This window comes from Erinaceus europaeus, chromosome 15, assembly GCF_950295315.1.
Source record: "Erinaceus europaeus chromosome 15, mEriEur2.1, whole genome shotgun sequence".
NCBI classification, from domain to species: Eukaryota; Metazoa; Chordata; class Mammalia; order Eulipotyphla; family Erinaceidae; genus Erinaceus; species Erinaceus europaeus.
Window position 1 is genome coordinate 73,097,633 of NC_080176.1, and position 21,806 is coordinate 73,119,438.

The following is a 21,806-nucleotide window of genomic DNA, read 5'->3' on the forward strand; positions in this document are numbered from 1 at the left end:
GGATGGGATAAATGCAGAAGAGAGAGAGACGGAGATGATGGAGTAGGCGGGAATGGGGATGATGCAGAAGAAGGAGATGTAGATGATGCAGATGGCGCAGATGGGGGTGGTGCAGAAGAGCAAGATGGAGATGATGGAGCAGTCGGGGATGCGGGTGATGCAGAAGAGCGAGATGGAGATGATGCAGATGATGGCAAATTGGGTGATGCAGAAGAGCGAGATGGAGATGATGGAGATGGCGTTGCTTGGGATGATGCAGAACCGGGGCCATCTGCATCATCCCCACCCCCACCATCTGCATCATCCCCATCTCGCTCTTCTGCATCACCACCATCTCCGGTGATGATCACCATCTTCATCTTTGTGAAAGTCTATTGAATTAACATTGTGATAAAATTATTAATGTCAACACTGGATATCTATGAGATTAGTTATTCCCAAATAATATCTTCAAGTAATTACTTTGCAACATTAATTACCTCAGTGGGAAAAAAAATCTGCTTATGACTTTGAATCTTAGTTGTAATTGCTCAGAGCTTTTTCAGGATTCTGAGGCTATGCAACTTAGCTCATTACATTGACTGAGTTAAACTACTGAGTTGCTTCACAAGTGGTGAAGCAGGTCTGCAGGAGTCTAACTTGCTTTTTCTGGTCTTGTTTCTTGTCCATAGCAAATATATTATGTTCCTCTGACTCCTTGGAGGTAATAAAAGCTCAAGAAAAAAAAACTGACTTTGGTTCAGAGAAAGAAAAGATTTTTTTTTTCTTAACACATTCAACAACCAAAGCATAGTAAGGATAGGAAGGTCTCCTGGGCCCCAGAAACGCCTAAGATCTGGGATCCAAATAGCATCAGGGAGTAGTAGTTGCTCAAGCTCTTTATTTCTGCCCTTGCCCTCTCCATTCTACCTATAGTTTCTCTTCGTTTTCTAAACATTTATTTCTTTACTTGTTTGTCTTTGCTATGAGAGAAAGAGAAAGTCTAGAGTACTGCTTCGTCTCCATGATGTGCAGTGCCAGAGATGGAGACCAGTCCCCACCTGTGAAAGAATGCCACAGCATCCTTTCTGCCAGGGAGACACTTTGCTGGTTCCTCGCTACTCATTCATTACAATGTTCTAGCTCCTGCTTTCTCCTACTGAAGACTGGCTTCCTCTATGTGTCCAGACCTGATTGTTGGTTCTCTTCCTTAGTATCAGTTTGGACAGCCATGGAGAAGCATCTTGATAGGTTGAGCTTGGGATGGTGCACCCTCAGACCCAATCAACTGTAGTTAGAAGACTGACTGCTCTAGCCCATCCTTGTGTCCACCAGCAGTAGTCTCATTCATTGTGATCATAGGGTGCCACTATTCAGCACATGCATGGCCAAAGACTGCCATCTTTTTTGGTATTCAATCAAGGAGAAACTAGGAACCCACCACAATGCATGTTCACACAGTTTTTCTTTCCTTAGCTTCTTGTTCCTGCTTCCTAGTTGATTCTTTGATCACCCATCACAACCTGCTTTCAGTAGTGAACTTTATTGTGCCTTCTGCTTATTCCTGTCTAGAAATTTAAACCTTAGGGGCCAGGCTTTGGTGCACTGGGTTAAGTGCACATAGTACCAAGTACAAGGACTCACAAAGATCCAGGTTTGAGCCCCCGGCTCCCACCAGCAGGGGAGTCACTTCATAAGCAATGAAGCAGGTCTTCAGGTGTCTGTCTTTCTCTCTCACTCTCTATCTTCCCCTCCATTCTCAATTTCCTTCTGTCCTGTACAGCAACAACAACAATGGAAAAAAGAAAGGATGGCCACCAGGAAGGGTGGACTCTTAGTGCAGGCACCGAGCCACAGTGATAATACTAGAGGCAAAATAAATAAATAAATAAATAAATAAATAAATAGAAAAAGAAATTTAAACCTCCAGAGTACCAGATCCTCATACAAAGTCCATGCCCACCACAGGCTGGACAACATCTAGGACTGGCCATATCTGGGGATAGGAAGGCCTCAGATACAGTGCTTATTTTTATTTTTTAATTTAAATTCTTTATTTGAGATTAACAGTAGGTTACAAGATTGTAAGACTACAGTATATAGTTTCACACCACACCCACCAACAAAGTTCTGTAACCCCACATCCCACCTCCCAGAGACACAGTGTTGAATAGAAGAATCAACACAGGGGTGTCGGGGGGAACACATCTGCTCAAGCTTGGCCTCAGGAGTGCCCCTCTTTGGGGGAGGAGGGGATCTGAGGTCTGAGATTAGCCCCTATTGTGTGTGAATTATCACAGGAAAGCCCACTCTTCTCCTTGGCTATACTTATCATGATTTACCACTGAGTTTACTGAGTGTGGGGTTGCTGTCTGTCTGTCCCCTGCCCCCTCCCATCTAGGATGCAAACTCCACAAGGACAGGTGCTCTTGAGGCACTCGTACACACACTGCCTGGCAAGCCGTAGGCACTCAAATAAGTGAATGAGCGGGGTCATGAGTGAGAAGGAAGTGGGGATGCAACAGAGGAATCGAAGACAGGCTGGGGGTAGGCAAGAGAGCCCTGAGGGCTCAGTGTGAAGGCTGGTATCTGAGAAGAACAAGGGGTCTGGCAGAATATGAAGTAGGAGGATCCAAGAAGAGAGAACAGGGAAGGTGTGTCTCAGGAGTATGGAAGTCAGGTAGTAAATCTGTGCCCCAGAGGGGTCTACAATTTCACTCAGCACTCCCTGCGATGGCTAGGAGAGTTCCTGTTGGATTCTTCCTGGGGGAACTGTAGAAGATCCTTGCTTATTCTAGTTCAAAAGGATTCCAATCACTACCCAAATATTCCCATCTAATCTGATGACTTTTCATCGATATTCTATTAACTCTCAAGAGAAAATTGTAATGGCCTATTAGTCTTATTGCAGTTGGCATCAAATGATGAGAGACAATGGTGTGTGTGTGTGTGTGTGTGTGTGTGTGTGTGTGTGTGTGTGTGTGTGTGTGAAGGAGAGAGAAAGAGAGAATGAGGGAGAGAGAGAGAATAAAGAAGAAGGAGGAGGAGAAGGTAATGAAATGCAAAGTGGCCTAAAGGATTGAGAAAGATGTATAAATAAAAAGGATGAGTAAAGAAGAAAGGTACTGCATCATTTATTTAATATTGACTCAAAATAGACTAAACCACACACAAATGGACAGAGATGATGATCATCCAGTGTCCTCCCAATCCTTTATCTATCCCCAGTGCTGTTTCCAAAGAGTTCATCACTAGTCCAAACACAATATGAAGATGAGCAGATTAGAATTACAGAGTTTAGTGCAGCAAATGCTAGAACAAAATGAGAAGAATCTACCATCTCTTCAAGGTTAAAACTCTTTACATGGCCAAAGTCCTTCTTTATTCAGTGGAAACATCACATTAACAAGTAGTTCATGAAGGTTTGTCTGGTGTAGGATACTCAGAGAGAAGCTCCCCCAAATAGCAACCCATATGTGCCTTTCCTGAAAGACAGGTATCTGAGACATTTCCCTCCAATTCCTATCTGAGACAGACACTTGAAGGGTGAGCGTCTGTCCGTTGAGGGGTTGAGGGTTGTTGGTAGTTGGGGTATCACTGCACCTTTAGGAACCCAGAGGTCAAGACCACAAGGAATGTAGTGACCTGTAGGCACACAGTGACTAAGTTTCAGTTATGGATAACATGATCACAACCATTGGCACCCTCCACTGGTGTTAGTGGACTGGTCTTTCTCTTCTTATACAGACCTCCATATCCCTTCAAGTGTATACGAAATAAGTAGATGCCTATACATATTATCTTTATTAATCTGTGTCAGTTTAACTTTCTCTTTTTAATATATTTCTTATTTACTATTGCATAAAGACAGAAAAATTGAGAGAGGAGGAGGAGGCATACAGAGGGAGAGAGACCCCTTCACCACTTGTGAAGCTTTTCCTCTGGAGGTGGGGACCAGGGGTCTGAGCCTGGGTTCCTGTGCACTGTAATGTGTGTGTTTAACTTGGTGCAACACTGTCTGACCCCCTAATTTAATTTTCATACCCAGCCCTAAGAAGGCCAGGGCGAACTTTTTTCATATTCTGTATTAGTATTTCATTTAAAGGAAGCAACTGCTGATGTTTCAAACTGTCTTTTTACTTGGCACTAGGAACATTCTAGTACCCCTAGGGCAATGTTCATCATGAGATCTGGGGTGAGTGAGCAGTGATGTGTTCAGTGGAAGAGGGGTGATTATGCGTGTGCAGATGGAATGGACTCCCTGGGCACACACTGGGTGGGGTGTCTTTGATACACACTCCCTAGGGCGTTTTAGAGGGTTGTTATCGGTTTGGGCCTGTCAAGAAGCAGATGTCAAGATGGACTTAGAGGCCATAATGGAAGTGGACATGACCTCTGAGGTAGATCAGAAGATTCCAGTCCATGGAGGGGAGGTGAGACAGTGCACCACCACCCCTAAAATAGACTTAATGCAAAAGAAAGACAAGTTGGGGAGAGGGCTCTGTGGTAGAACATGTACCTGATATGCATCAAGCCCTGGGTTTGGTGCCCACCATCACGTGAGAGCAAGAAAGATACACGTGCGCCCTTTTTCTACCCTCTCATTTTACGTGGTGCTGAGGATCAAACCCAGGACCTCATCATGTAAAGTGTGTGTTCCTCTGCTGAGCTAGTACATGGACCCCTTGGTGTATGTGTGTTGGGGAGGTGGTTTCCATGTAACTTTGACCCCAAAGGGTTATATTAATACTAGGTAAGTTATATTAATACTAGGTATTATTATTAGGTTATATTAATACTAGGTTAAAGAAACATTCTGCCCCAAATTTAAATATTATGCCGCTTGTACCTTGTAATTCTCATAAATTAACATGAATAACTTCTACACAGGATTCTAAAGACTTAAGCAGAGTTAGACTTCTGGACAAGAAGAGAAGCAAAGGGCCAGTTAGGGATCACAGTCTACATGGGACATTGTGACCAAGCTCTTGAATGGGGATTATAAGCACTCATGCGTGGATAAGCCTTCTCCACAGATGAGCCCAGCAATGGATTAGTGAAGCTTTGAAAATGAGACCAGAGTGATTGGGTGAGTTACCCAAGATCATACAGTAAACAAAGATGATGCTAGAACTACAACTCTTGTGTTTGGGCTTCTAGATCAGGCCTCTCCATTGAAGAGGACTTCCAAGTTTTGAGTCTAGAAGGTGAAACCAGAAACAGTGTTTGGAGCAACATGAATTTCCATTCTAGGAAGAGTCTCAGCTTTCATCAATAAGAAGATCTGATTATATAAGTCCATGACCAAAGAATGTTTATTGTCAGCAATAATATTAGACTCTGCTACAAAGAGGTAACTTTTAAAAAATTTTTATTTTATTTTCCCTTTTGTTGCCTTCGTTGTTTTTATTGTTGTTTTTCTCGTTGTTAGATAGGACAGAGAGAAATGGAGAGAGGAGGGGGGACAGATAGACACCTGCAGACCTGCTTCACCACCTGTGAAGCAACTCCCCGGCAGGTGGGGAGCCGGGGGCTCGAACCAGGATCCTTATGCTGGTCCCTGCGCTTTGTGCCACGTCCGTTTAACCCGATGCACTACCGCCCGACTCCCATACAAGAGGTAACTTTTTTAAAGTATGTAAATGTGTGTGTGGAGAGGCAGAGAGTAGGAGAGAGAAGGAGAGAGATCAGAGCACTGCTTCACTATTTTGTGTGCTCTTATACCTCCTTGGTATTCTAGTTGAAAGGTTTACTCTTTCTGATCATACAATATCTAAAACAGAAAGCTCCAAAAGAGCATATGAAAAGACTATAACATGATAAGTTGCAAAAGTCACAGGTGAAATCAAGCTGGGTGGATCAGACTGTCAGGGTCCCAGGACGAGGAGGGTGTGGGCACTGCAGACCCGTGAGGAAAGCACTGCCCTCCTCTCAGAGCAGGGCTTCTCCAGTCTGAGTGCACTCTGCACTCACTGAGAAGCACCCCACCTTTCTGAGACCCAGGGCCCAATTGTGGCACACCCATTAGGGCACATATGTTACCATGAGCCAGGCAAGGCACTGGGTTCAGGGCCCCAGTCCCCACCCGTAGAGACGCTACAGGTGTCTCTTTTTCTCCCTACCTCTCCCTTCCCTGTCAGTTTTTCTCCATCTCTACCAAAAAGAAAAAGAAAAAGACAATGGCTGCAGAGAGTGGTGCATTTGTTGTGCAGGAACTGAGCCCCAGTGATAAATAACCCTGGTGGCAATGAAATAAAATTTAATATTACCAAGTGTGTGAAGCTTAAACCATATACATGATCAGTGGTTACATTAAACTGTTCCGGAAGCCCAGAAGTGGGAGCATCAGAAGCTCTCAGGTGATTCCAATGTATGGTCCAGGCAGAGCCCCAGAGCCCTCCGGCTCAACACGGAACAGCCTGACACACGGATGATGAATGAACAGGTGCAGAGATGAACAGTAACAGAGCTGGGAAACAGGAAGCAAATAAGAAATCAAAAGCCCCCCCCCCAGTAGAAGACCCCAGCCCCCTGACTCAGAACGCCACTGCGCCATCATATTTTTTTTTCCCCACCCAAGTCTGGAATTCTCAACCCACAAGAGAAAGGTGAAAAGGGAAGATGGCTTTTCAACTGACACACAGGTCCCTTGACAACAGCAAGAAGGAGAATTGTGAGTACCTGAAAGGAAGGTGAGAAAGATAAACCTTTCCAAACAGGAGGGAGAACTCCAGAGAGAGTGTTGTCTAGTGCCATTTAATACCAGGGCAAACTGACCCACCTGGCCCACTTTCCCTGAAGGCGGCATTGTATTAGAACAGTGTAGTAATTGGTGTTCAAAATCACGGCTGAGTCATCCAGCAAAGGTGAAGTTCTGTTCTCTTGTACTCTGTTCCTGAGGTCAGACGAGCCTCAGGTGCTGGGTTAGCATCATACCAGGTAAGACAGACTGCCTTGACTGGAGTCATATTCTGTTTTCAGAAATCTTAATGGGTTTTTGCAGCTGGTAAAAGCATCACTCTAAAGTCAGAAGTGGCTTGTACTTCCTAAGAGGTGAATGCTAATTTTCTCAGTGGGGCAAGCTGTCCCTTTGTGCAAGCGAGTTCTCCACTACTGAGGGCAAAGGCAGGGCTAGCAGAACATAGATGTCTTTAAGGAGAAAATGTGGACTGGGTAGAGTGGTCTAGATACAGATATCTTAGGCTGGGATTTTTGTGGGGGGGAACTGGTGGAGTTGGTTTTCTTTTCTTTTTCCTTCCCTCCCCCCTTTCTGCAGAGATTTGTGATGTTCTTAGAGGAGATTTGTTTTTTTTTCTCAGCAGGGAGTCAGATTGCTCTGTCTGTAAGAAATTGTTCTCAGGAGTTGTGCATGTTCTTGAACAAGTAGATCTCAAGCAGAGTCTCCCTGGGAACAGGAGGGCTCTGCAGACTTGAACTTGACATTACCCCACACCCCATGAAAGGAACAGACTGTACAGAGGAAGTAGTCCTATCTTGGGTGCAGGGTCATTGAATGACCCCTATGGGGATGCTGAGTCACTGATGTCTTGTGTGATATTATTGAGTTTGTCCTGTGGAAGTTAATAATGCAAACTCTTGGAAAAGAGTGGCTACACCTACTATCAATATTCCTAGCCTGACTTCTGAACAGGAAATGAACATTAGAAAGTGAACCCTAGACACTTAGACATAGAATAAAAGAAATATGTCCCCTTCTCACCGGACTCTCGTGTCCATGTCTCTGGGCAGGGAAGTAAGTGGAGAGAATGCTTGCATTGTAGAGAATTCTCCCACTGGGGACCAGCTTGGAGCCACATCTACTTAAAGGTGTCAGCTGTTTCTTAGGTTGTGTTTTATGTCTTATGTTCCCATGGTAACGCCTGGTTTGGCTGAAAGTGACTGGCCCCTTGGGATGCTCTGGGGATACTAAAGATGTAGAATTAATTCTACATTAGGATGAAGTAGCAAAAATCGCCAGAGAGGTGCTATGAGGGGGGCCACCAGCAGGGGGCAATGGTGTGCAACAGAGCCCTGGTGGTAAAGTGGATTGAATTGTGAGCCAGCAGAATTTGAGGTTTAGGGTGGGCCTTTCCTCAGCAAATTGCAAGCAGCACAAAGACACTCAGAGACCACTTCTTTGTTTGTTCGTTTGTTTGTTTCTCTATTATTTATTTATGATAGAAACAGAAATTTAGAGGAAAGGGAGAGAGAGTCTGCAGCACTACTTCACTGCTTGAACTCCAGGACCACACAGGCTTGAACTCGGGTCTTTGCGTACAATAGTGTATACACTCAGCTGTGTAAGTCACTGCCTGGCCCCAAGAACATCCTGGTAGACACAATGAAGGGTGCTAATTTCTGACAGCAGGCAGGATTAGAGTCAGTATAACTTGAGTGCTTGGTGGAAACAGTCTTTGATTACAAACTGTTGGAACTTAACCATTTGGGAAACACTTAGAACTAAGAGCTCTGGTCAAAAATGTGCTTGCCGCTTGCTAGCTATGTGGCATCAGGGAATCCATGTGATGCCCACCCCACCCCTTGGTTTTCTTATTCAACAAAGGGGACACTCCCAACACTTGCCCTCCAAGCCTCTTAAGGTTGTTTAAAGCATCAAAAGAAACAAGACTCAAATATATATATATATAGTGAATTACAAAATATTACACAGGCTGGGAGGAGGACCTAGGTAGGGGTTAGAGTGTTATGCAGAAAACCGAGAAACGTTACACACGTACCAACTACTGTGTTTTACTGTTGACTACAAACCATTAATCCCGCCCCTCAGTAAGGAAGAGAAAAAAATATGCAGGTTTAAAGTACTTCATCTATGAAAATTGTCCAACTAAAATGATGGAATATTATTATTATTATTATGACTTTTTCCAAAATAATAATGATCTGTGTCTCTAACAATCATCCATGGGCATTTATCTGGCAGGTGTGGAGAAAACAGGTGGCATCTGTCCCTGGTTGTCGATTCTACCACCCGCACACCCCAAAGGGGAAAACACAGGGAGGAATATGGGGTTGGGGGCGGAGCAGAATAGGATGATATAATCATCCCTGGCTTACAGGAAAAAGTAGGAATTTCCCTGGAAAGCAAGTAAACAAAAATGCAGAAAAATGATTCAGCATATACCCAAGCCAACCAAGCAGAGAAAACAGTGCAGTCATGAAATGGCTATTTAAAGTCAGTGATGGGGCAGTGGTGGCACACCTGGTTGAGAGCACATGTTACAATGTGCAAGGACCAGGTTTGAGCCCCAGGGCCCCACCTGCAGGGAGAAGCAGTTCTGCAGGTGTCTCTCTGTCTCACTTTCTCCCTATCTCACCCTTCCCTCTTAATTCCTGGCTATCTATATCCAGTAAATAAATAAATAAAGATAATAATTATTTAATGTTAAAAAATAATAGTCAGTGATAAGAGCCAGGCAGTAGCAGGCACACCCCGTTGAGTACACGCTATTATGCAGGACCCAAGTTCAAAACCCTAGTTCGCACCTTTGGGGGGAAGCTTCATGAGTGGGGAAATACTGATGTAGGTGACTTTCTTGCTCTCTCCCTTCTGTCTCCTCCACTCTCTATTTCTCTCTGTTCAACTAAATAAAAAAGCAAAGCTAGTGATGTTTTGGTCCGGGAAATAGGCACAGCACATATGCTGCATGCATGAGGCCTTGGGTTCAATTAAACACAATATCCTCTTGCCCCCCAAGACAGATGATGAGATTCAGGGTGAAAACTCACAAGACTGAATTACAGCACTGATTGGTTCTCAGTGTTTGATGTACAGCCCTTCAGGCAAAGCACCAAAAAAGCTACATGGCGGAATAGAAATTTGACTTACTTTTAAAGTAATTTTATTTATTTATTTGCCTCCAGGGTTATTGCTGGGTCTCAGTGTCTGCACTAGGAATCCACTACTCATGGTGGCCATCCCCCTCCCCCCACACACACATTTTATTGGATGGCACAGAGAGAAATGAGAAGAGAGGGAAAGAGACAGAGAGAGAACCTGCAGCCCTGCTTCACCACTTGTGCGGCTTTCCCCCTGCAGGTGGGGACCAGGGGGCTTCAATCTGGGTCCTTGCGCACTGTGATGTGCGCGCTTAACCAGGTGCGCCACCGCCTGGTCCTTGAAGTCTTGACTTCCTGCTAAGCAGCTGTGAACTTGAGCACAAACACGTGCAGAAGCCGGGCTCGGCCAAGCATGCGCAGTGAAGCCTTCCGTCTGTGCGGTCCACTACGGTAGCCCGCTGTGAGTCACGTGTGGCCCTCCGGCTTTTAAGACGCAGTCCGCAGACTTCAGATGATTTGTTTGAAGAAAATTTAGAATGGGAAAAAGCACCTAAAATTGCCTGTGGATTACATGTAGGGATGATAGCTGTTAGTATGCTGGGTAAGTAAAATATATGATGATTAAAATTTTTAATTTGCTCTGAAATAGATAAGAATGAGCTGATAAATGTGTGCAGCCCCTAACCCTAAATGATAAGGTTTAATTAAACGTCTGTTAAATTCCATACTGTGAACTCCCGAGAGCCCCCTCCCGTGCACGTGTCTCTTCTCCTGTCCTGGTCCCGAGCAGTTCCTAAGAGAGTGAGGAGGCAGAGACTTAATCTCAGTTGGGTCCCATCAAAATTCGCATGAAACGCTTGTTCTGTATCCCTGTGGGTTTCTTGCCTCAGGGAGCGACGATAATGATTTCTCAGGGTTTGAACACTTTGAGTCAGGTGCACTTTCCATATCCAAGGAGAAGAGTTGCATCTCCTTGGCCCATATCCTGAAGTGCAGGGGTGGTCGACTAATTAAATGAAGAGAAGCTTGTTTCCTCGCTTTCAAGCTTCCCGAGGATTCCCTTGAGTCTTTACCGTGTTTAGAACAGTTCTTTGGGGGGGGGGGGTTTGAGTTGGGCGGTGGTGCGCTGGGTTAAGTGTACATAGTGTGAAGTACAAGGATCCGCTCAAGGATCCGGGTTCGAGCCCTCGGCTCCCCATCTGCAAGGGGGTCATCTCACAAGCGGTGAAGCAGGTCTGCAGGTGTCTATCCTTCTCTCTGCTTCATCTCTCAGTTTCTCTCTGTCCTATCCAAAATCATCAACAATTACAACAATGGAAAAAAGATGGCCTGTAGGAGCAGTGGATTGGTAGTGCAGGCATCAAGCACCAGCGATCACCCTGGAGGCACAAAACAAAACAAAACAAAACAAAAACAGTGCCAAGGAGAGTAGATTGCATAATGGCTACATAAAGAAACTCTTGTGCCTGAGGCTACAAAGTCCCAGGTTCAATCCCCCACACTCCCACATCCAAAGCTGAGTAGTGCTCTGATAAAACAAACAACAAAAGAACAGTGCCTGACACATAATCTCAACTCATATTAATAGTTACAGTGATGACTGTAAATGTAGTTATCTCTTTTAAAAAAATGATCAGAGAAATGACGTACAGGTTTCATGGCCAGTGGGCCCACAGAGAAATGGCTTCACAGATGATAAGCAGGTATATCTCTGTCTCCCTCCCTATCACCCTCTTTGTTTTAAACTGTTCTCTGTTCTATCAAATAAAATTAAGTTAAATAAATTATTGAAACAAAGGCGAGTGCTAGACGATGATGCACCAGTTTAAGCACACATAGTACAAAGCTTAAGGACCTGATCAAGGGTCTGGCCCCCAGATCCCCACTGGAGGGGGAGGTTACTTCACAAGTAGTGAAGTGAAGCAGGTCTGCAGGTGTCTGTCCTTCTCTTTCCCTCTCTATTTCCCCTTTCCTTTCTCAATTTATTTCTGGCCTTACCCCCCCACCCCCACAAAGTCACAAGATCAGTGGATTTGTAGTGCATGCAGGCACATTGCCTCAGCAATAACCCTGGAAATAAAGAAATAAAACTGCAAATAAATAAATAAAACTGCAAATAAATAAATAAAACTGCCATACAGCCCTATAATTCCATTTCTGGGGATTAATTCAGAGAAAATGGAAACACTAATTTAAAAAGATACAGACACCCCTATGCTCAAGGCAACTTTATTCACAGCAGTTCTAATATATAACAACCTACATGTCAATTGCTAAGCAACTGAGCCAAGAAAATGTAATGTGATATGGTGTGTGTGTGTGTGTGTGTGTGTGTGTGTGTATATATCATGAAGTACTACTACTACTCAGTCACAGAAAGAGAAAAATTTTGTCATTTATGACAACACTGGTGTAGGCCTTAAGAGTACTATGCTGTATGAAATAAGTCAGACAGTTAAAGACAAATACCATATGATTTCCTTTATTTATGGAATCTGAAGAAACACACCAGGTTGGGAAAGTGGTGTAGTGTGAGAGCAACAGCCTTGCGTGCATGAGGCTTTGGATTCGCTCCCCAGTGCTGTGAATAACTCTCTGGTCTCATTCCTGTAATTAAAACTGTCAACAAAATAAATAAGCGGCACCTTCCTTTCCAAACGGACTAACTAATTAAACTACAATCACTGAGAGAGAAAGAGAGTTGTGGCTAACTGAAGAGAGGAAGGTAGAATTGGTGAAATGGGTGAAGAGAGAGGATTTGGGAGAGAGCATGATGGTTGTGCAAAAGACTTTCATGCCTGAGGCTCCAAGATCATAGGTCCAATCCCCAGCACCACCATAAGCCAAAGCTGAGCAGAACTCTGGCTTCTCTTCCTCCCTCCCTCCCTCCCTCCCTTCCTTTCTTTTCTTTTCTTTCTTACTTTCATCTCTCTTGTTAAAAATAAATAAATATTTTTAAGTGCTTAATCTGTACAAAAAAAGAAATGAGTGGTGAGCGAGTGGTACAGCACCTAGTTACAAATTAAGTAAGTCCAGGAGATGTCACATGCAGTATGGGGGTGGTAACCATAATAGACCGTTGCAAATCTGAAAGAGAAAGAGGTCTAGAAGAAAGGACACATAGACTTCTTTTTGTTTGTTTGTTTGTTTTAATTATCTTTATTTATTTATTGGCTAGAGACAGGTAGAAATCAAGAGGGAAGAAGGTGATAGGGAGTGAGAGAGGCAGAGAGACACCTGCAGCCCTGCTTCGCCACTTGTGAAGCTTTCCCCCTGCAGATGGGAACCAGGGAATTGAACCTGGGTCCTTGCTCATTGTAGCATGTGTGCTCAACCAGATGCACCACTACCTGGCCCCGACACATAGACTTCTAAGAAAAAAAGGATCAGTAGGTTTTTTGGGATAGTCCTTCTGCAATGTATAAAATGTCATTAAGTTGTTCACCTGAAACTAAAGTAATACTGTATGCCACGTACACTTTCATTAAGTCTATGTGCACCTATGCTGTGGCAGTGTCAATAGCCTTGGCATCTTTCCCATCTAGCCTTTTGGAATTGCACACTGTGATGTGCACACAACTGTAAGCTCACGTAAGAAAGCATTTGTCAGGATGTAGTCTCGCAGCCAAGAAACGCATGGCTCTGCCTATCTCTGTGCATGTGCTTATTTGGAGTCCAGTTGCCTGAAAGAGGTATGGAGGGCCTCATGTTTTCACTTTTAAGTGATCAGTGATAGAAATTGAGCCCTTTGGAGATTCTGACTTTATTCTACTTTTTCCCAGCTGCACCACACCTGGATTTCACACAGACAGGGTAGGACTTAACTGCTGCGCTGACCAGGCTTTCTGTACTTGTTGTCATATTCCCGCCCTCCTGGGCTGACCTACTGTCCAAACAGTCTGCATGCCTCCCCCTTCTCTCCCCATGCATGACCTACTCTTTCTCTCTCTGTCCTTTTCATAGCATTGAACCACACAAAGAAGGGCTCTGGCAGCTGCAGACATGTTTACCTCAGCAATTCTAGAAAATACTTTGTAAGTCCTAAGCAGCAAGCATAGGAGTTGAGGGGCTGACAGAACAAGTCGTCAAATACAAAATACACTTTAAAAAAAAAACTACTCCTTCCCAGGTCATAAGAGGAATGAGAAAGAGCATTGGATGAATTATCAAACTGAATATCACACTATTTAAAATTTTAATCAGAGGACTAAAGATTATTAGCACATTTATTTGCATGTAGTAGTCACTGGGTTAGCTTGTGAATTGTCTGTCGAAGCCCTTTGACACTTTCAGTGGGGCTGTTTGTCTTTTTATTATTGATTTGGATGCGTGCTCTAGCTATTCTGGATAGAAACTATGTGTCAGATACATGGGTTGCAAGGATTTTCCCCTCTAGTCAGTGCTTTGCTTATTTATATTCTTTTTTTTTTTTAGTATCTTTATTGGATAGAGACAGTCAGAAATTGAGAGGGAAGGGGGTGATAGAGAGAGAAACAGACAGAGAGACACCTGCAGCCTTGCTTCACCACTTGCAAAGCTTCCCCCCTGCAGGTGTGGACTGGGAGCTAGAACCCAGGTCCTTGTGCACTGTAACATGTGCACTAAACCAGGTGCACCACTACCCAGCCCCTATTTATCTTCTTAATGGTATATTTCCATGAACTGAAGTGTTAAGTGTTGATGAAGTCCAACTCAATGTTATTTTATTATTTTTTTCTACTTCATATTTTAATATATTTATGTATTGGGGGCTTAATGTTTTACAGTAAATACAGTAGTTTATACATGCATAACATTTCTCAGTTTTTCACACAACGATACAACCCTCACTAGGTCCTCTGCCATCCTGATCCAGGACCTCAACCCTCCGCCCAACCTGCCCGAGAGTCTTTACTTTGGTGCAATATACCAACTCCAAAAGTTATGCTTAGTGTTTTTCCTTCTGATCTTGTTTTTCAACTTCTGCCTGTGAGTAAGATCATCCCATATTCATCTTTCTGTTTCTGACTTATTTCACTTAACATAATTTCTTCAAGCTTCATCCAAGATGGGCTGAAAATGGTGAAATTGCCATTTTAAATACCTGAGTAGTATTCCATTGTGTATATATACCACAACTTGCTCAGCCACTCATGTGTTGTTAGACACCTGGGTTGCTTCCAGGTTTTGGCTATTATAAATTGTGCTGCTATTAACATAGGTATACACAAATCTTTTTGGATGGGTGTGTTTGGTTCCTTTAGGATATATCCCCAGGAGAGGAATTGCATGATCATAGGGTAGGTCTACTTCTAGCCTTCTGAGAGTTCTTCAGACTGCTCTCCACAGAGGTTGGGCCAATTTACATTTCCACAGGCAATGCAGGAGGATTCCTTTGTCCTCACAACTTCTCCAGAATTTGCTATCTTTTCTGCTGTGAAAAGATAAGAGTGAAGTGGTATCTCATTCTCGTAAGAGTGAAGTGGTATCTCATTGTTGTCTTTATTTGCAAATCTCTGACAATCAGTGACTTGGAGCATTTTTTCATATGTTTCTTGGCCTTTTGTATCTCTTCTGTAGTGAATATTCTGTTCATGTCCTCTCCCCAGTTTTGGATGAGGTCATTTGTTTTCTTATTTTTGAGTTTGGCAAGCTCTTTATATATTTTGGTTATTAAACTATTATCTGATGTATGGCATGTAAGAATCTTCTCCTACTCTGTGAAAGGTCTCTTGGTTTGGAAAGTGGCTTCTTTTGCAGTGCAGAAGCTTTTTAATTTGATGTAGTCCATAGGTTTATGCTTGCCTTAGTCTTCTTTGTAATTGGATTTGTTTCATTGAAGGTGTCTTTAAAATTTATGTGGAAAAAAGTTCTGCCAATATTTTCCTGTAAGTATCTGATAGTTTCTGATCATCCAAGTCCTTCATTCACTTGGAATTTACTATTGTGTTTGGTGAAATAGAGTGGTTCAGGTTCATTGTTCTGCATGTTTCAACCCATTTTTTTCAACACCATTTGTTGAAGAGACTCTGATTTCCCCATTTAATAGTCTGGGCACCTTTGTCAAAGATTAGATGTCCATAGGTGTGGGGGCTTACTTCTGGGCTCTCAATTCTATTCCACTGGTCAGTGTGTCTATTCATGTTCCAGTACCAAGCAGTTTTGATGACAATGGCCCTGTAATACAATTTGAGATCTGGGAGTATGATGCCTCTGGTTCTGTTCTTTCTTCTCAAGATTGTTTTGGCAATTTTAGGGGTTTTTTTCTGGCTCTAGATAAACATTTATAGCTTTTGTCCTATTCTCCTAAAAAATGTGGTTGGGATCTTGTTGGAGGTATCATTAAATTTGCATATGGCTCTGGGTAGCATATTCATTTTAATGATGTTAATTCTTCCAACCCATGAACATGGAATATCTTTCCACTTCTTTGTGTCCTTTCAATTTCCTTGAGTAGTGACTCATAATTTTCAGTATACAAGTCTTTCACTTCTTTCGTTAGGTTTAGTCTTAGATATTTTATTGTTTTTGTTGCTATCGTAAAAGGAATTCATTTCTGGATTTCTTCTTCCAACTTAGTGTTTGAATAGAGAATGCCACTGACTTTTGTATGTTAATTTTGCAGCCTGACACCTTACTGTATTGCCTAATAATTTCCAAAAGCTTCCTGCTATATTCTTTAGATTTTGCTATGTATACTATCATATCATATGCAAATAGGGGGAGTTTGACTTCATCTCTTCCAACCTGTATCCCTTTAATTACTTGCTCCTACTTGATTGCTGTGGCAAGAACTTCCAACACTATGTTGAATAATAATGGTGATAGTGGGCAGCCCTGCCTAGTACCTTATCTGAGGGGAAATGCTTCCAGTTTTTCACCACTGAGTATGATGTTGGCTGTCAGTTTGCTATATATGGACTCCACCATATTGAGGAACTTTCTATCTACTCCCCATTTTTGTAGCATTTTGATCATAAAGGGATGTTAGGGTCTGTCAAAAGCTTTCTCTGAATTTGTTGATAGTACCATGTGGTTTTTGGTTTTGCATTTATTGATGTGGTGGATCACGTTGATTGATTTATGTATGTTAAACCAACCTTGCATCCCTGGGATAAATCCCACTTGGTCATGATGAACAATCTTTTAAATAAACTGCTGTATCCAGTTGGCTAGAATTTTGTTCAATATGTTAGTATCTATGTTCATCAGAGATATTGGTCTGTAGTTTTCTTTTTTTGGTCGTGTCCCTGTCTGCTTTTGGTATCAGAGTGACGTTGGCTTCCTAGAAGCTGGAAGGGAGTATTCCTGTGTCTTCAATCTTCTGGAAGACTTTTTTTAAAAAAATATTTCCATTGGTTGTAGTTTTTGTTTTTAATCTTATTTATTCCCTTTTGTTGCCATCTTTTCCCTTCAGCAGCCTTTTTTTTTTTTTTTTTTTTTTTGGTAAAACAGACTGGAGGTGACTCCTCAACTAGCAAACTGCTGGACTCTTACCAGCTGCTTGGCAGTAGATATGGGGTTTAGCCTCAGTAAGCTCTCCTTAGGCTTCTCTCTGTCCATGAGCCACACATGTTTCTATTCACCGGTGACTTGGTGGATTCCCAAAGCAGTCCTGGTCTCATCTTGTTGAGGTCTCAGGTGATCTTCTTTGATATTCCTAGTGGACCAGCATAAATTGTCACATGGTAGCACTGAAAAGAGAGTGCTACTATTATTTTTTAATGGTTAGTCCTTTTTGTATTTGGTCCAAGGACTCCTGGCCCGTCCTAAGGTCACAGAAGCATTATATTTCATTTTAGCGGCTCTGTGGCCTTGAGTATTGTATTTTGGACTATGATTCATTTTTAATTAACTTTTGCATGTGGAGTGTGATAGTGATTGAGATTCATTTTCCCCACACACAAATATCTAGTTGTTAGAGCAATATTTTTTTTTCAAAAAAAAAAAGGACAACAAAAAAACTTTCTTTCTTTTACTTATTGAAGTAGGGCCAATCGTTGGAAAGAATCCAAGTGTCCATAGACAGTTAAAAGGACAAACAGATTGGATCATTGTCACACAGTGGAATATGACTAAGCAATTAAAATTAAAAGAAGAGCAAACATTGTATGCATGCAGCATACCTGAATGGCTTATTCAAAAGCACCATGTTGAATGAAAAAAAAAACACAAAGCCATTCTTGCTGTATGATTTCACTCACATGACATTCTAGAACAGACAAGACCAGTCCTGTAATATTATAAAGCAAACCCTCAGTTGCTTGGTTGGGAACAGGGACAGCTACTTTTAGACGTTGTATAAATGTCCTTCATCTTGTTTTGGGTGTTGGTTACTTGTGCATATCTAACTGTCAAAATTCATGCATCTGGACATCCAAGGAACTGGGCATTTTATTGTCTGTCAATTGCATTCAATTTAAAATATGTTGAAATTAAAAAAAAAAGTAAAATGTGAACCTCCTTGGACTCTGCCCAAGGAATAGCAGAGGTCCACTGTTTTGCAGATGGCTGGCTGTTGAGGTCTGGAGTAGAAGGGACTCACTGCAGTGACCTGATTCTCCCTATTTATGAGACTGTGGGTGATAAAGAAAAAAATAAACTGGCTACAACATTTGTATTCAAAACCAGCTGAGCAAACAATGGGACTTTGATATGTTGTCCTCCTACCCCCACCCCCAACCCACCCAGTGTTGGAAAGTTTAAACCTGGTGCATCTTTTTCAAGCACATTTCATTTAGAAGACAGTTTACATTTGCGCAGAGTCGTGGCTCCAGCCCATCTGCTGGAGGATTGTGTAAGCTCCAACACTCATTAGACTGTGACGTTGATTCTCGTGAGCATAGAAACTCGAGCACTCAGGATTCAAGTTCTCCTAAAAATAATCCCAAGCCTGTCCCACTACCACTGCCTGTCATCTCAGACATTTGCTTGAAGACATCCTGGTTAAAATCCATTTTAGGGAAATTGAATGATGAGGAAGCTTTCAGTTCCCAGCCTCTACCCCAGATTTTCGCCCACAGTTGGGCAAGATGGTGCTGGCAGTCGGGAAGGGGGGAGGCAGGCTGGGAGGGGAGCCACGGTGTGTGTACTTACTCCTGATGGTTGTATCGCTGAGATGATGTGTGACAATAAAGCATCTGGAGCAGTAGCATGATTCATATTAATGTACGCATGTTAAAGGGTTCTGAGCCACATTAACATAATTTCTAAAGGCTTTGCCTTTAGAAGTTGAGACTACTGGTCTATTTACAGTCGGTAGTTATGTCGATGCACAGATGGTGGGGCAGGGGAGGAAGCCATGTGCCATGGATCAGTGGGTGAATGTTAATGGTACAGTATGTGGGGACAGGGCTTCAAAGAGACCAGAGCCGGGAGGAGAAGGGAGATGACAACAAAGGTTCCTTTTGTCTCTCCCACAGTTCCTAAACCCATCCTTTAGTCCCTTTGTTCCAGTTTCCCTGCCAGGACTTTAGAGAGGAGAAGCACAGAGAGGCACGGATGATTCCAGGACCAGGGTTGCCAGGGCAGATTGGAGGCAGGCAGTAACTAGGGACTGGGAGATGGCTACCAGACTCCAGAATTAGCAGGAAGCAGGACTGAGTCATTAGCAAGGTGGCTTCTGAGACTGGAGCCAAAGTGCAAGTCAAAGGAATGACTTGCAGGCCAAGCAGACACTGAGAATGAGTCTGGTGGTGGTGAGGAGGAGTAGGAAACACCATACTCTCAGCACAGACATGTGGCCAGGGGGACAGGAAGTGTCTCTAGTGCCAACAGGAAGTCCTAAGCCATTTGGAAAAGAACAAAGTTCACTTTCAGCATAGAGAGGTGTATGGTTGGAAAACAAGTGCCTGGCCAGAAGGTAGAAAATGGAATGGTGAGGAGAACTGTGTGTGTGTGTGCTGGGGGTGGGAGGTAGGAGGGAGGGGGGAAGGCATAGCCATTAGATAGTCTTCATATTTTCACTTCTCAATTCTCCATCACAATACACCCCCTTCAAAGCCTAGGCCCCTTACAGAGTCAAGGTAGTAAACCCTTGGTATAGGAAAGAAACATCTTCGATCCCCCAGCTCAATCTGTCTCTGATGAGAAAGAGAGAGAGACCGAGAAAGACCGAGACCATGTATCCATGTTGTGAAAAAGTGCGTGGTAGATGACTAAAAGAGAAGGGAGACAGCAAAATGGTTATGCAAAAGACTTTTGTGCTTGAATCTCCAAAGGCCCCAGGTTTAATCCCCTGTACTACTATATGCCAGAGTTGAGTGGTGCTGTGGTTAAAAATAATAATAATAATAATAATAAAGAAAAGACACCAGAAGTGTTAGTATTATACTGATACTGATGATTTTCTCTATAGGTGAGGGGAAAAAATCTATTTACTTATTTATTTATTTGTTTGTTTGTTTATTTAATATTTTCACCAGGGTTGTCACTGGGGCTCAGTGCCTGCACTATGAATCCATTTTTTTCTGCTTTCTGTTTTATTTGATAGGAAAGAAAGAAATTGAAAGGGAAGAAGGTACAGAGGGAGAGGGAAATATAGACACTTACAGACCTGCTTCACTACTTGTGAAGCATCCCCACTGCAGGTGAGAAGCAGGGGCTCAGACCCAGGTCCTTACTCTTAGTAATGTGTGCACTCAACCCAGTGCACCGCTACCTGGACCTGAAAAAAATCTTTCTTGATCCTCCTAGGTTCCCTGGCTTGGTTGGGTCTGAAAATTAAACTGATAGACAGACTAGTAAGAGAAAAGCAGACTTACATTTGTTTATTTAACACAAGCTTTACACCATAGGAGCCTTTGCATGGAGTTGAGGGCCAGACTAAACCTGGTTTTTTTTGGTTTGTTTGTTTTGTTTTGGTGCTATGTTTGACAGAGAGTACAAAGCCGTGGAGAAATACAATAGGACATCGCTTCTGAAGTATTGAAGTATGTGTAGTGAACAGGGGGTGACTTAGCAAAGCCAGTTTGCTGGGTTTCCTCTTGGGGTCCCTCCCTCTTGGGGAGTGCTGTGTTCCTTTTCTCCTGATCTGGGGAAGACACTTCTTCCATCGTGACCTGCCTTGGGGAAAGATCAGAGCCCTTCTTATATATGTTATCTCTTGATTCCTTTCAGCTGTTGCATTGGGATGGTGGGTTCTGAACGTCATCAAACTCCATATGGAAACACGAAGCACCGGGCAAAGAGGTTTGGTTCCATGAAAAGGAAAGTGCTAGCATGTGTATTTGAGCAAATGAAATCATCGCTGAGAAGCATTTCCTGCAGGTTTTCATTCTCCTGAAATCCCCTTGATAGCATTAGGGTTGTGATATTCCAAGCCCAGTATTTCATGAGAAAGAGCCTGCTGACTCTTCCTCTGAACCACCATGAGATGCACACGCTCTAACAGTCTTTAGTCTCACGTTTACTTTTTTATTTTCTAACAAATTTTCCAGAACTGGGGAGCATAAAGCCTACAAAACTAGAAGGTGGTCCTACCAACTGCAGATGCAGGAATGAAGCTTGGCTTCTGAGGCTAAAAATCAAGCAAGTTTTACAATCAGGGAAGTAACTTAAAAGGTTGTATGTGAAGGCCCTGGGTTCTATCCTCTCACTCACTGTATATGCCATGTTATGCTTTGGCCTTCCTCTCACTCAGAAAGTAATACAACCCCCCCACACACACACACACACTTATAGATATACTCCCTGAAAAGCTTTCCAGATAAACTACAATATAAAAGTATATATATTTCCTTTTTGTTGTCCTTGTTTTATTGTATAGTTATTGTTTTGTTGTTATTGATGTTGTCCTTGTTGGATAGGACACAGAGAAATGGAGAGAGGAGGGAAGACAAGAGAAGGGGAGAGAAAGACAGACACCTGCAGACCTGCTTCACCACCTGTGACTTCACTCCCCTACAGGTGGGGAGCCGGGGGCTCGAACTGGGATCCTTACGCTGGTCCTTGCGCTTCGAGCCACGTGTGCTTAACCCTCTGTGCTACCACCCCACTTCTATAAAAATATATTTTATGGAGCGGTGGTTTACCCTGTTAAGCACTCATAA

The 21,806-nt window shown here is 43.0% G+C and overlaps 1 protein-coding gene across 1 annotated transcript in view; it reads left to right on the top strand.

The window, feature by feature from the left end:
* Window positions 1-4,337: 4,337 nt before the first annotated feature.
* Window positions 4,338-21,806, top strand: part of LOC132533009 (E3 ubiquitin-protein ligase Nedd-4-like) — a 399,156-nt gene continuing 381,687 nt past the window's right edge. The window contains exon 1 of the mRNA XM_060172334.1: window positions 4,338-4,412. Within this exon, the coding sequence (XP_060028317.1) occupies window positions 4,338-4,412 (75 nt within the window). The remainder of the gene's footprint in view (window positions 4,413-21,806) is intronic.